The sequence below is a fragment of the Psilocybe cubensis genome, chromosome 3 (genome assembly GCF_017499595.1).
Source record: "Psilocybe cubensis strain MGC-MH-2018 chromosome 3, whole genome shotgun sequence".
In the NCBI taxonomy this organism is placed as follows: domain Eukaryota; kingdom Fungi; phylum Basidiomycota; class Agaricomycetes; order Agaricales; family Agrocybaceae; genus Psilocybe; species Psilocybe cubensis.
The window spans coordinates 1487503-1501742 of record NC_063001.1 but is presented as its reverse complement, the minus strand read 5'-3'; the positions used below and the strand labels follow the sequence as shown (position 1 = coordinate 1501742).

Sequence of the window (14240 nt, the reverse complement as noted above, 5' to 3'; positions counted from 1 at the left end):
AACAGAAGCGAGTTCATTTGAGCGTCCAAAAGTGCGTTTGCATTCCTCAAAATCCTCTAACCCCACTCCCTCCCGGTACATTGGATGCCAATCCAACTGACAGCCACGATTATGTGCGTGCCCATGGAATGATGGAACCACGCCATCGAGCCAAAACATAACCTTCTTTGGGCCAAGGACACTATGCGACAACGTTTTGGTAAAGGCGCTATCATACCCCAATCCTGATTGGAGATGAGATGTTCATTTTGGATCTACACACAACGCCCTCAACCCAAGCAGTCATTCTTTCCATAAGTCATCCACACATCTTATCTTATCAACACTTGTCACATGGAAGCCACGTTATTCCAGATCATGTCACTTCGTCGGATCATCAAGGCTATGCAACGGATCAGTCAACCATCAAACTGCACAGCTTTCTACACTGCCTTGCACAGCCGGACTGTCAACTTTATTTTTATCAATTCAATGGTCTTACTCAGCGTCAGGCTGCGGATTACTCATTCCAACTTATTTTTGGTTTGTCTTACTCATCCTTTTGTGTTTATTTATATCTTTTCTATTGTCTGTTGCGCTTTTATTGTCTTTGTCTTACCAATCTTCTATGCTTTCTGACTCATCCTTGCTTCTTTTATCTAATCTGTATTACCATTCACCTTCGTCATACACTTCTTTCTTACTCATCCTATTCATTTCTTATCTGTCGTCGTGTCGATATTGACATGTCTTATTGTTCTTGCTTATTGTTACACTTGCGTAGCCTCATTCTTGACACGTTGTACAGTATATGACTCGGTTTTCAGTAGCTCAGATTGGTATTTCGTTCACGTAGCTTTTAGTATAAAAGCTGTAGTAGAATTACACGAAATGACAGGAAAGTTACACCCAGTCCCCACTTTCTTCAAAGCAAGTCAATTTTCATCCAAGTCAAGTCAATTTCAAGTCAATCCACATCAATTCATTTCAATTCCAAGTTCAAGTTCAAGCCAAGCCCAAACCCAAGTCCAATTCAGTCATCAGTTCCACCCTCCGTCGAGACCAAGTTTACTTCCATTCATCTGAAGTCATCTCGCTTTCCATTAAGAGAGGATTTCATCCGAGACCAGTCATCCTTCTCATCCAACGCCTCTTCTTCTCAGCGTTGAATATCCAACTTCTATCCAGACATCCAGTACTTCCCTACTTCCCCTCCTCCATTCAATCCGTCACCGCTCCTACTCCTTCTACACCTTCCAACCATCGCCGTTAGGAGTGTATTCAAGACATCCTTTCCCTCCGTCAACTCATCTGGAGTGATTTTATTTGAGACAGACTTAGTCTTTCACCCTCGATTTAGTCGATACTCCTGCGACGTATAGCTTCATTCCAAGCGTCAGAAAGATTGTCAATTTAAGGACACTTTTGCCTTTACCATCCGCTTATCAAGATTCAGCCATTTAACGACATTCCAACTCCTAGTCATCTCCTCATCTCCCCTCGGAACATTCCCCACTCACTTCAGACAACCCCTCTAAGATTCACATTTATTGATTTCTCATACGCATTCTACGCATCTTCTTCACGCTTTCCATATACACCCGCCATCCAATTCCACGGTTCCATCCCATTTTCGGAAGGCTTATTTACTATCGTACCCAGACGACCCGGTTATCCTCTTCTTACTATTTTGCTTTCGTTACCCTTCACAATCCACACCATCCTAATCTACTTAAATCCTAGGCAGCGTCCTCCCTTAAGAAACTTAGGAGAAGGTTTTGTCCTATCCAGTCTGGACCACTCTTTCCCTGGGGTTTGTGTTTGTTGGATTACATATAGTTTATAACCAATCACAAACTTCGATCTTCAGCGCACATAATATCATAGCCCACGCAGATATCGGAACCGTACAACTGGATAAGGCGATCGACGACGGCAAGGGAATATTTCATTCTGGTGAAAATGGATCAGTGATTGTGGATTAAAATAGAAATGAGGACACTGACAATTCACCACTTCTGATCATATCGCACATTACCAATACATGACCATGGTGACATACAATCAAGAAGATTCCAGCAATGGCGAATAATGAAAACATTTTCTTTTGTGCTTCCGGACCTGCATTGCGCCAACGTTCAACACAGGTATTTACGCATTTGGCAAGTTCGTCCAGCTCGGTAATGTTGAGCCATGGAATGTCAATGTCATCACTATCAGGAACCATGTTGTCATTGAGGGCCAGAGAGAGTGAGATCAGAGGCGGTGTTGCATTGTCATTGAGGTTGGGAGGGGGTTGGGTCGCAGACGGCATCGCGCTAGCGGTTGAGGCGGCAGTATTGTGCAAAGCCAATGGACCTTCGTCAGGTGTTTTGTTGTATGACGTCAGACAGAACTTAGTCTAGAAAATGTATTACGCACCTTCTTATTGACTTCATCTTTAAACACGTCAGCCTCCTCCGGTGTGAGCCACTTCCACGATGTTGAAACCCTGTCATCGGCTCGTACGGTCTCCGAGCAAAAGAGGGTGTCGACAATTTTGAGGGAGTTGTTGCCATCCATGGCAGCCAACATGCTGTACTTGAGGGGAGCCTTATCCTGTGTCTTATACAGACACGGGGCGCAAACATGCTTGCATTCCCAACGTGGCGAGCGTCCAAGAGCATTACGTTGCCATTCGCAAATATGGCGGTCAATTTCAAGGTAGCAGTCGTAGGCAGAGCTCAAGTGATCACTCAAATTGTGCTGGCAGGGAAGCTGGATACAGGTGAGTAGATTGACGGATAAGGCTTTGGGACACTAACCTGATGGATGTAACACAGTGCGCGTGCTAGTGCATCTAGGCTGAACCGTGGGCACACACGACGTAATTGCCGATAAATTGCCAACATCTCCAATGAAAATGCGATAGTGGGTTTTTCGGGTGCTGCTCCTATGAAACCGTGCCTTACGAGAGTTTTGTTCGTGTACGAAATGTCAGGAAGATGTTGGAAAGATTGGTCACCAAATACTATCGGATGGTCTTGGTTAAGCGATGAACCCTCAGGGAATTGCTATTGCCATGCACCTGAAAATGACACTACCTGGATGCTCCAGCTATGCTTTTCTTCCGACGGAGAAGGAAAGTCACCATCATTGTGCTTCCACTCGAGAAATCGCGCGGCTAAAAGGGGCACTTGCTTTTGCCAAGCATTGATCCGTTGTTGAATGCGCTTCCGCCGTGTCCGTAAGTCGTACCGTTTGCTATGCAAAAGTGTCAAAAAAGGAAAGATATTCAGTAAAGAACTCACTTAGGTGTCAACGCAGCCATCATGTCCTCCATAACGGCCTCTCCCCCGGCATGGCTCTGCAGCAACCCTTTTTCTCCGGGAGGTGGACGGCGCAAGCCTTCCTCCATCTCGTCCTCCCAATCACTGTCTTCTGTAGGTTTGTTGACATCCACATTCATAGCTGAGTCATGCGCGGACTGCAACCGGTCAGCCCAGAGCAGACGTTGCCGCTCAGTAAAACTGAGTACTTGATTAATAAAAATTTTAATCAACATTACTGTGGCAATGCAAACTTGCAAAGGTCAACTCACCTGAAATTTCGTATGCTTGCGCCTCTTTCTCCTTTTCAATCTGGCGTAAAGACTTGTTCGCAACTGTATGCTTTCTCTTGCCATGTCCGCGGGTTCTTGAAGCTCCATAAGGGATAGCAATGCCCTTCGATAAGCCTGTCAATTTGGGCATGGTCTTGAGATTTTGTAGCGGAACAAGATAAGAACTAAAAGGGCCAGTCAATATAAGGAAGGAAAGGTACCAATTGAGAATACGTACTGTCATTATGAAAGCAATGTAATAGATGTGATGGGCGCTGATGGAAACTGACATATTTGCCGAGGGCGCTCAAACTAACGGAGATTGATATCACCCTATGTGCGGAACCGGAGCGACAGTGGCAGCGCAGTCTTCAGAGGGGGACCAGTGTGCTAAGGGAGGGAGGGGAGAGGGTGTAAAAGAGAAGATATACTGGACCAAATATGGGTGGGTGGTGATAGGGAACATAGAGCTTAGAATGTATTGGGGAAGGCAATGATACTGGTTGAAGGGAGGCCAGCTCCCAATTTCGTGCTTTCCAAACAGACCCGCTGATGGGTAAGAGTGCAAGCCTTATGCAGGAAGGGCAGAAAGGGACATGAGTAAGAGGGCGCGGGTAGAGGGGTAAGGGCCAGAGCGATGGTTGAGGTGGGTAAGAGTAACAATAAGGGAGACGGCAAGGGAAACGGTGAAGACAAAGGCCGAGAGTGAAGGGGAGCGAGAGCGAGAGTGAAAGGGGAAGCAGGCGGGAGTAGAGGAGGTGGGAGGGTGGGAGTAGAGGAGGGTGGGAGGGCAGGAGTAGAGGAGGGCGGGAGTAGAGAAGGGCGGGAAGGGTGGGAGGGGCGGGAGGTCGGCGGTGGGCGAGTGGTCAACGTGGCGGAAAATCAACCATATTGTACGGATATGGAAGGACTGCGGCACACGTAGAGGTACTATACAGTTTATGGAACTTACCGAGATAGAGTCAATGTGACAGTCGGGGCAGTCGGGATTGGAGTCACCGGGCAGGCATAATTGTAGGACAAAGGGCAGAATTAACAATTGAACTATTCACGAGTAAGGTAACAAAGAGGATTGCTTGCTAAATAATGGGCTTGTACCCATTTGGATTGGTCGGGTAATTAACCGAGTAACGTGGGTAGGGTAGGTGAAAAAACAGGTACAGAAATATGCCACTGCTTGCAGTAAAGCCATTGCTGCCCAAAATGAGGCTCAAAATCATGCACACAGTGCAGCCAAGTAGTGCAAAATAGCTAGAACAGGAAAAGATATAGCCAAGCAAATGCTGAAAAATGTAGAAAAGGAGGTTTAGTTACTCAAGTGGGAAATGCAGAAACTCACTGCTGAGTGTAACTCATTGAAAAACAAGCTAAGCAAATGCAAGGCTGAAAAGACCAAAGAGGTTCACTAGTAGGTTCCATTTGGTGTCATACATCCAAGATAACTAGTTATATAGGAATTTGTTATCTTACCTTACATCTTTGAAATTATTTCATTAAGTTACTTTACTGTTTTAATAGAGTGCTTATAGTAGTACTGTTTCATTTTATTATACACACCTAGCAATTTCTTAACCTCATTTGTTTCATTGCTAGTAGAGCTTATTTTATTTTATTAAATTACTAACTTATTTCATTGTAGTGTGCTTTCATTAGAATTTATTCATTTCATTGTGGTACACTTTTATTAGTGTTAATTCAATTCATTTTGGTGTACATTATTAAAAATTGATTTTATTGTGGTGTGGTTTTATTATAAATTTATTTTATTTAACTAGTATAATTAATCTTATCTATGATTAAGCATGAATCTAGCACTATTTTTGGTTCAAAAACTTAAATATATTAGAATTAAGGCTAATAACTATTCCATTATCCTGTCTCTATCCCTTCCCTTGGCCCTTAGCTCTATAAATAATGCTCATCATATGCTATTTTTGTATATTGCTGGCAATAGATTAGGCACTTTTGGAGACATTTCTAGACTATTCCTCTTAGTGTTTTTTAGTAGTCCTATAGTTTTAATGTGTTCTAATCTAAATCTAAAATTAAAATTGCAATATCTTTACTCATTATTGTGCAATTAAATGTACAATATTTTGGTCAAAAAGTACACCTTTAATAGTACCCTCCAGGGGTTATTTCATTATTTTTAATTTATATTAGATAAAATAGATGCCAAGTTTCAGCTCAATTAGAGTAGTAGAACCTATTGAACTAGAATATTCATCGTACTCCTCCTCCTACCCCTTGTATAAATGCCTTCCTGATCAGATAAATTCAGGCCTAGCTAGAATTAACTAGGTGCTTATTATACTAATTTTTAAAGCCTTTAATCTTGATCAAATTCCAAGATTGAAGGATACTATCCCTCATCCTTCCCAGATTTTGTATATTTTATTGTAAACCAGATTGATCATTTTCAGTATATATAAATATGTAAATCTGCTCTAAACAGTAGCATATATGCATTAAATATCTTTGAAATAAAGGGAAATAAAACATTATATGCTTAATTACATAATAATAAACAATGATATTGCAATTTTGATTTCAGATTTGGATTAGAGCATATTAAAACTATAGGACTATTAAAAAACACTAGGAGAAATGGTCCAGAAATGCTCCCAAAAGTGCCCAATCCATTGCCAGCAATGCATAAAAGTAGCATACGATGAGCATTATTTATAGAGCTAAAAGCCAAAAGAAGGAGTAGAGATAAAGCCTTAATGGAATGGCTGTTAGCCTTAATTTTAATATATTTAGTCTAAGTTCCTAAACCAAAAATTGTGCTAGATTCTTGCCTAATCATAGATAAAATTAATTATACCAGTTAAATAAAATAAATTTATGATAAAACCACTGTAAGACATGCAAAATGTTTTGAATAAAAATATAATATTCCTTGCACCAACCAACAATAACAAAACAGGCAAAACTTACAGAATACCTTAAGTCAACCTTGTTGGGAAAGATATGTTATCTGCAAAGATAAAATTATGCATGGTCACATAACAACTGCACCCAAATCAGATATGATTAATGGACCACAAGCATAATCAGTACCCAGCACAGCCATGGGAGCAGCAATCAGACAGCATATAGCCTCAAATCTAAAAATAGATAATCAATACAGCCTAATTAATGTGTTATCAAGGCAACATTGTTGAATATTGTATTAACTAATAATAATGATACATATTAGTAATCTTCTGCTTGGCGCTTAGTGAATACAATAGAAATACTTATAAATCACCACCTGGTGCTTACTTATTCTGCCAAAATTAGCCAAAACAATAGAAATGGATTGGTAATAAGGTTTAGAGTTTAGTCAGCCTATTCTTATATAGAAATTGCTATTGTGATTATGTAAGCATAGGAAAAAGTATATAAAGGCTCAGAAAATTTAGGCAGTAGCTAAGTTTTCTTTTTCAATAGCACCCCAAACTTACTCAAAAGCTGTAATTGCTAGTTATTTTTTGCAATATACTTATACTACCTAAACTCTGCTTGTCTGTTAAAAAGAGTATTGAATCACTATAAATTCAGTATTTCTTTCTAAAGCAATCAGTTTGTTTAAATCTTTAGTCAGTTCAGTTTAACTACTCATCTGTCCATTAGTTCTGTCTGTTAAATCTGTCTGTCAGTTCCGTCCATCAGTTCTGTCTGTCAGTTTCATTTGTCAGTTCCGTCTATTAAGTCTGTCCATTAGTCTAACCAGCTATCAAATTGCTACTCTAAATACCAAGCTTTAGGTATGTAATTCAAACATATAAATTACAAACAAATGTTTTTTTTAGATTAACTTCTTTAAAACACATTTCCAAAATCTCCATATATATCTACCTTTACTTGCACTTGAGAAAACTTATGAAAAACACACCAAATTGATTAAAACCTTGAATCCATCAAGTAAAATCCAGGTGAACTTAAAATTTACATTAACACTACATCACAATAAAATCAATTAATGTTAATGAAAATATACTACAATGGAATCAATTTTTAATAAAAGTGTACAGAAATAAATTGAATTGACACTAATGAAAGCATACCACAATAAAATGAATAAATTCTAATAAAAGCACACTACAATGAAATAAATTAGTGATTTAATAAAATAAAATAAGCTCTGCTAGCAATGAAACTAATAAGATTAAAAAACCACCAGGTGTATGTAATAAAATAAAACAGTACTACTGCAAGCACTCTATTGAAATAATAAGGTAACTTAATGAAATGATTTCAAAGATGTAAGGTAAGATAACAAATTCCTATATAACTAGTTATCTTAAATGTATAATATGGCTGGAAGCTACAAGTCATAGGTTGATCTTAATTGGGCCATAAAAATTTGGAGCCACTTTTTGTCCAAAATATTGGCGGACAAGAGGCAATAGATTGACAGCTTCAAAGGATTTTTAATTGAGAAGTGCCTTGAATTACCTAAATATCTTAAAGACAGAAGTAATTTTACTAACCTGTAGAGTAATAAATGTGATTTACTGAATTCTCTTTGTGTTCTTTATTGTTGGATCTATTGGCTTTTGATGCAATATGACAGAAAAAGAAGTATGAGTTGACAGAATAAGGCCAACAAGAATAAGACAATATGGGTGTCACGTGATCACATAATACTTGTGTTGATTAAATCTTGAATTGAAGTATGTATCTATTTAAGTCTCCACGTCCATCTAACTTGAACTACCACATTCTTTACTTTAATTACCACAAACCATCATTATACATGCATATTTTAATGTGGATCGCCACCATGGACATATTTTACATATTACTGCAATGGATTGTGACAATACAGATATTTTACTATCTGAAAAACCAAGGCTTATCCCTGGGCTAGGAGTTTCAGATGGTAGAATGCCATAATCAATGGGCACCAATATAAATATGCATATAATGATACATTTAGCTGACTTCTATGCAGGTACCCCTATGGCATTGTGTAACTATGCACGCTATAGGGTATTGGGATTCTTTTTTTGCTTAAGATAGGCCAGTTGACCTCACTATAACCCTACAAAGACAATCAAAGCACACCTATGTAGCCTGTTAGTGGGTTATGGTTGCTGCCCTATAGCTGCCTATTGCTATTTTTAATGCAATGTGGGTGGAAACTGCTATTGACATGTCTTTTGAGTCCAAAGGAGGCTTTGTTCTAGAGAATGTATTAGTTGGCATGAATTTGACCAGCCAACTGCCATATTCAACACTGCTCTTCAAAGCAAACAAGGAGGCCTTATCATTTTTGGATTTATATAAGTGCAAAAGGCCAGCAGGTATCCTTCTCAGCCATTATATTTGCAAAATATGGCACAAAGAAGACTACGCTGTACATGGACACCTTGCCAATGCTAATACCCATTCTAATATTGTTTTTTGTGTGTTTGTTGCGGATACAAGTTTAAATATAGAGGGACTGCCTGCAACAAATAAGGCATACAAGACTCAAAAAAAGAAGTGCCGAGAGGATAATACAGTGGGCAAAAAAACCGTTCGAGTGTTGGTCATGTATGAAAAGATTAATTTATAACTTTGAAATTAAAAATGTTAAAAATATGAGATTATTCACAGGTATACTAGAGGGTATTAGCTAAAGGATGGCACACTGATCATGTGATTTTTCCAAGAATTGACCAAACAGGAGCATATACAGTTTGCTAAGTCATTTGAACAGTTTTTTTGCTAAACACTTGAGTATTAATAAATCATATCTACTAGTACTTTGTATGTCCACCCTTGGCCTTAATCACTGCTGCACACCTTCTAGGCATGCTAGCAATCAAATTCTGCACCACTTCCTTGGGTATTCCATTCCATTCCTTCTCAACCCTCTCCCAAAGTTCATGGATACCCTTTGGTGGGACTTCATGTTCATTAAGTCTTCTTTTGAGGTATTCCCATAGATGTTTAATGGGGTTGAGATCTGGAGATTGTGCAGCCCATATGAGGACCCTAAAATTCTGCTCTTCAAACCATTTCTTGGCCAATTTTGAGGTGTGCTTGGGGTCATTGTCTTGCTGAAAGTGGATATCTTCTACCTGTTGACCATACCACTCCAAGGATTTTAGGAGCTCATCACCTAGGATCTCAGTGTATAACTGAGCATCCATCTTCTCATCAATTCTAGTGGCAAATCCAATTCCTTCCCATCCCATACAACCCCACATCATCAAGTTTCCTCCTCCAAACTTCACAGTTTGCTTGATTCTCCTGGGGTCCTGTCTGTTTTCCTTGTCTATCCACACCTGATTTCTGCCATCTGAACCCAATATATTGATTTTGGTTTCATCTGACCACCAGACCCTTGCCCAGTCATCCACAGTCCACTCCAAGTGCCTTTTTGCAAACTCCAATATAGCCCTCCTATGCTTTTTTGATAACAAAGGCTTCTTTTGTTTTGCCACTGAGACCATGCCAGTTGATTTGAGTGCATTTCTAACTGTTTGAGGACTGATATTCTGGCCATTAATAGTAGCCAGAGACTTGGCAGCTTGCACAGTATTCTTGATTTGTCCAGTTCGAATTCTATGCTTGGTATAGGTGATATTGGCACCAGTCAGCTTCTTTGGGCGTCCTCCATGGGAAACCACTGCCTTAGGACAGTAGTCTTGGCAAATCTTGGTGATAGAACCAGCACTAGCTCCAGTCTGGGCCTTGATAGAGGCATAGGAGTGACTAGAAGTAAGAAGAGAGACAATAGTAGCAATGGTTGCTTTAGAGAGGGGTTTCATGCTTGATTGGGGGGATAAAGAGGTTGGTTGTAGCTATTATATACCTATTCAACATGTAGTCACATGATTTTATTGATAGTTGTTTGGTATATCAACAAAGTCATGTGATAATATATAGTTTATAGCATTTAAATTACTAGCAAAAAAACTGTTCGAATGACTTAGCAAATTGTGTATGCTGCTGTTTGGTCAATTCTTGGACAAATCACATGATCAGTGTGTCATCCTTTAGCTAACACCATATAGTATATCTGTGAATAATCTCATATTTTTAACATTTTTAATTTCAAAGTTATAAATTAATCTTTTCATACGTGACCAATACTCGAACGGTTTTTTTGCCCACTGTAATAAAACGATTGGACAGATGCTTTGGCAGTGCATTTCAGCTAATCAGCGTGATTGGGTTATAAAGTTGCCTGCAATTGAATTTGCTATTAATTCTGCCAGGTCTGAGAGCACTGGGTTTGTGCCATTCTTTCTTAATTATGGGCGCTTACCTCGCTCATTTATATGGGACTCGGATAAACCAGTTGATTTTCCGGGTGTTAAAGTCTTTGCCATGAAAATGAAGTCTGCCCTGATGAAAGCTCACGATTCAATCATTGCGTTTTGTGTAAAGTCCATTAGAGGTACAAATAGGAAACGCATTTGTGCACCCTTTAAAGTAGACGACTTGGTTTATATTTCTACCGCTAATATTGATATACCTAAGGGGTTGAGTCGTAAATTAGCGCCTTGCTTTGTAGGACCATTCAAAATTATGAAAGACTTTAATAACAACTCATATTGTATTGATTTATCTAGTGATTTAAAACGAAGGAGAGTGCATGATGTATTCCATGCTTCTTTGTTGAGAATTCATGTGCCAAATGATGATAGGTTGTTTCTAGGCCGTCTGGACAGTCAGATCTTCAGGACTGAAGACCTGGAAGGCAAGTGGGCAGTACAGAGAATTAGTAATCATATAAATGACGTGAATGGCACCTTGAAGTTTGAAGTTCAATGGAAATCAGGAGACAAAACTTGGGTGAATTATGAAGATATCAAACATTTACAAGAATTGGAAGAATACCTGGATGCAAAGGGCATTAAACACGTCACTGAACTTGCCAAGAATAATGAAAGGAAAGTTCCAGATAATTTGCATATTTTTTCTGGTATGATACAATTTGAAATTGAAAAGTTAGATATGAGATATAAGAAGGGGACAGAATGGTATATTGAACCAGAAACCTATCCCTACCCTACACTCAAAGCTATCTTATACAACTATATATCCAACTCTTTCTCGACTACCCAACAACAGGACGCTACGATGACGGACCAGATAGGTAGCATGCACATCAGTCCACTATCAGGTGCAAACACAACTTCTCAAGTTTCCCACGTCCAGCCGACTGCAGCCATCCAGCATGCACAAAGCATGTCCCACGAGCCTTCATCAAACATGATACCCGTGTCCAATCCACCTGCTGGACCTGATACGTCGAAGGGAGAACAAACGAGACTTGAAAATGACCACGGTAGCGTGAACACCCCTATCTATTTAATATTGCGTGTTAATTATAGAACAGTGATGCGTGATTACAGTCTCATGCTTGCGCAAATGTATCCGCGTGACTTCTTCGCTTGACCTTTCACTCTGTGCATTCCTCTAGCCGGATTCGCACTCTTGTTCAAAATATTTCCATTCAAGTATGGCATCATCAACGAGAATAACACGGTTCGATCGATTCACGCGGCTCAACTAAAGGACTTCATTTCATTCGCCTATCGTGTTGTCAAACCCATGCCACCCAACACTCACTTGCTCATGCCAGTTGGCTATACGGAGTTCGTATCTTATTTACATTGAGACCCTAACCCCGCCAATCGCCTGACTCAATTCGACGACCGTGGCAATATTATTTCGGAGGCAAAGGGTCACTTTCCGCTAACCATCAACTTTCCGTCGGAGTTCGAACTCACCAACGCCATTGAACTGGCTGCCTCTTACGGAAGCGTTTGAGAAATCAAGAAAGTCAATCAGGTCGTCCTTGATACCGCTCTCCACCGCGTGCATCCTTACGCCAAACGAGGCCACAAGAGCCATTCCGCGGGAATGCCTGGAGGGCGTATGTGACGGCGGCATCACATTGTCGATGCCGAGCCATCACGGCAAGAATACTGCCGGAATATTACTAAGTTTTCTACGATTTTCTATCGTGTTCGTATTTGATATTCAAGTGACTGTGTCTATGACGTAGGTAGGTAGGTAGAAAGGTATAAAAGACGTAGTTAGAGTAGTGTAGAAGTTCGACCTTGAATAGACATATTTTAGCCAGTCTTTCTGAGGTTCGAAGTGTGCCGGGACTCTCACGCCCCGTCACAACAGGTGGCCTCTCAATATCGGATATTCAAAATCCCCTCTGGGAGTTCGCTACTGAACATAGCAAGCCATTATGCCAATCCCATCTTTTAAAGCTTTCACTCTCGCATTAATTCAGCTTGGACAAGTCGGATCCAACAAAGTAGAGAATCTGCTACATGCTCGCGAGATGATTCTTAAAGCTGCCACCGGGCAAGGACACACCAAAAAACCTGATCTAATCGTATTGCCTGTATGTTGACATGACCTTGGGGGCTCGGGTATTTTATTGTTTGTCATATCATTAGGAATGCTTCAATTCGCCCTATGGACATACACACTTCCCAGTCTACGCGGAGAACATAGGATATGTACCAGGGACTGCGTACGATGCCGCCAACAGTTCGAGCGAAAGTGTGAAGATGCTTTCTTCGGTAGCGAAAGAGCTGAAGACGTGGTTGATTGGAGGTGCGAGTCGTGAATTCACTCGCGATCGCACAGATATACAATTAAATTAAACCACAGGTTCGATCCCAGAACGAGATGCTACAGACGATAAGATCTATAATACCTGTACTGTATACAATCCTAATGGTGCGTTTGCGACTTTCTGGTTCGACTTGTTATTAATGTCAACAAACTCCAGGCGATCTTGTCGCAATGCATCGCAAAGTCCATCTTTTCGATATTGACATTCCAGGAAAGATCAAATTCAAGGTTAGATGCAGTGTCAGAAGAGGAAAGCCAAATTAAGACGAGACATCATGACTAGGAGAGCGAGACGCTGACGGGAGGCACAACGCTCAACCACTTTGATACAGGTATGAAATTGTAACCATCTTAAAGAGCTCGACTAACGTTGCCCCATCCAGAATTTGCCAGAATCGGGCTCGGAATATGTTATGACATCCGCTTCCCAGAAATGGCGATGATTGCGGCACGAAAAGGTATTGCCCTGTTGTTTTGTGTTCAAGTAGGGTACTCATCACGGCCCAGGCTGCCATGTACTGATTTACCCGGGCGCTTTCAATCTGACAACTGGTCCACTGCACTGGGAACTCTTGCAGCGCAGCAGGTTTGTCCGTTCAACCCGGGGATATACAACTATAGAATAACCATCGTGAACAGAGCCATTGATAACCAGGTGTTTATGTCTATGTGCAGTCCTGCTCGAGACATGACTGCTGGATATCATGCGGTAGGTGCAAACCCGGTAATGAGTTGAACTGCTAACGAATTAGCTGCAGTGGGGACACTCAATGGTTGTGGACCCGATGTTGGTGACATGATTTTTGCACACTGCCTTACTGTAACTAACTGATAACAGGGGAGCGAAGCTGTGCGAAGCACAGGAAGGCGAAGAAATCGTGTATGCAGACATCAGTAAGTCTGAAAGACTTCCCAGTGCAGAAAGGGGCTGAATGTATGTAATTGCAGTGCCCGAGGTGCTGAAGGAGACACGGGCAGGAATACCAGTGACGGTGCAGCGGCGATTTGATGTGTACAAGGATGTAAGTGCGGATTGAGGCGGTTGCCCGATTAGTCAAGTCGTGTAGAAAGTTGTAGATGCTTGTAGAACGAT

At 40.6% G+C, this 14240-nt stretch overlaps 2 protein-coding genes across 2 annotated transcripts; one reads left to right on the top strand and one right to left on the bottom strand.

The window, feature by feature from the left end:
• Nucleotides 1–1860: 1860 nt before the first annotated feature.
• JR316_0003274 (uncharacterized protein) lies at nucleotides 1861–3710 on the bottom strand (the record flags this gene model as incomplete). Its single annotated transcript, XM_047889048.1, has 7 exons — nucleotides 1861–1932; nucleotides 2042–2380; nucleotides 2401–2736; nucleotides 2784–3032; nucleotides 3063–3222; nucleotides 3270–3495; nucleotides 3560–3710. 7 exons carry the CDS (start codon nucleotides 3708–3710, stop codon nucleotides 1861–1863), a joined length of 1533 nt encoding a protein of 510 aa, XP_047751422.1.
• Nucleotides 3711–12752: 9042 nt separating this feature from the next.
• JR316_0003273 (Hydrolase C26A3.11) lies at nucleotides 12753–14184 on the top strand (the record flags this gene model as incomplete). The annotated part of the gene is made up of 11 exons (XM_047889047.1): nucleotides 12753–12911; nucleotides 12967–13126; nucleotides 13184–13252; nucleotides 13305–13375; nucleotides 13431–13479; nucleotides 13531–13605; nucleotides 13655–13733; nucleotides 13787–13856; nucleotides 13906–13934; nucleotides 13986–14041; nucleotides 14096–14184. 11 exons carry the CDS (start codon nucleotides 12753–12755, stop codon nucleotides 14182–14184), a joined length of 906 nt encoding a protein of 301 aa, XP_047751421.1.
• Nucleotides 14185–14240: the final 56 nt, after the last annotated feature.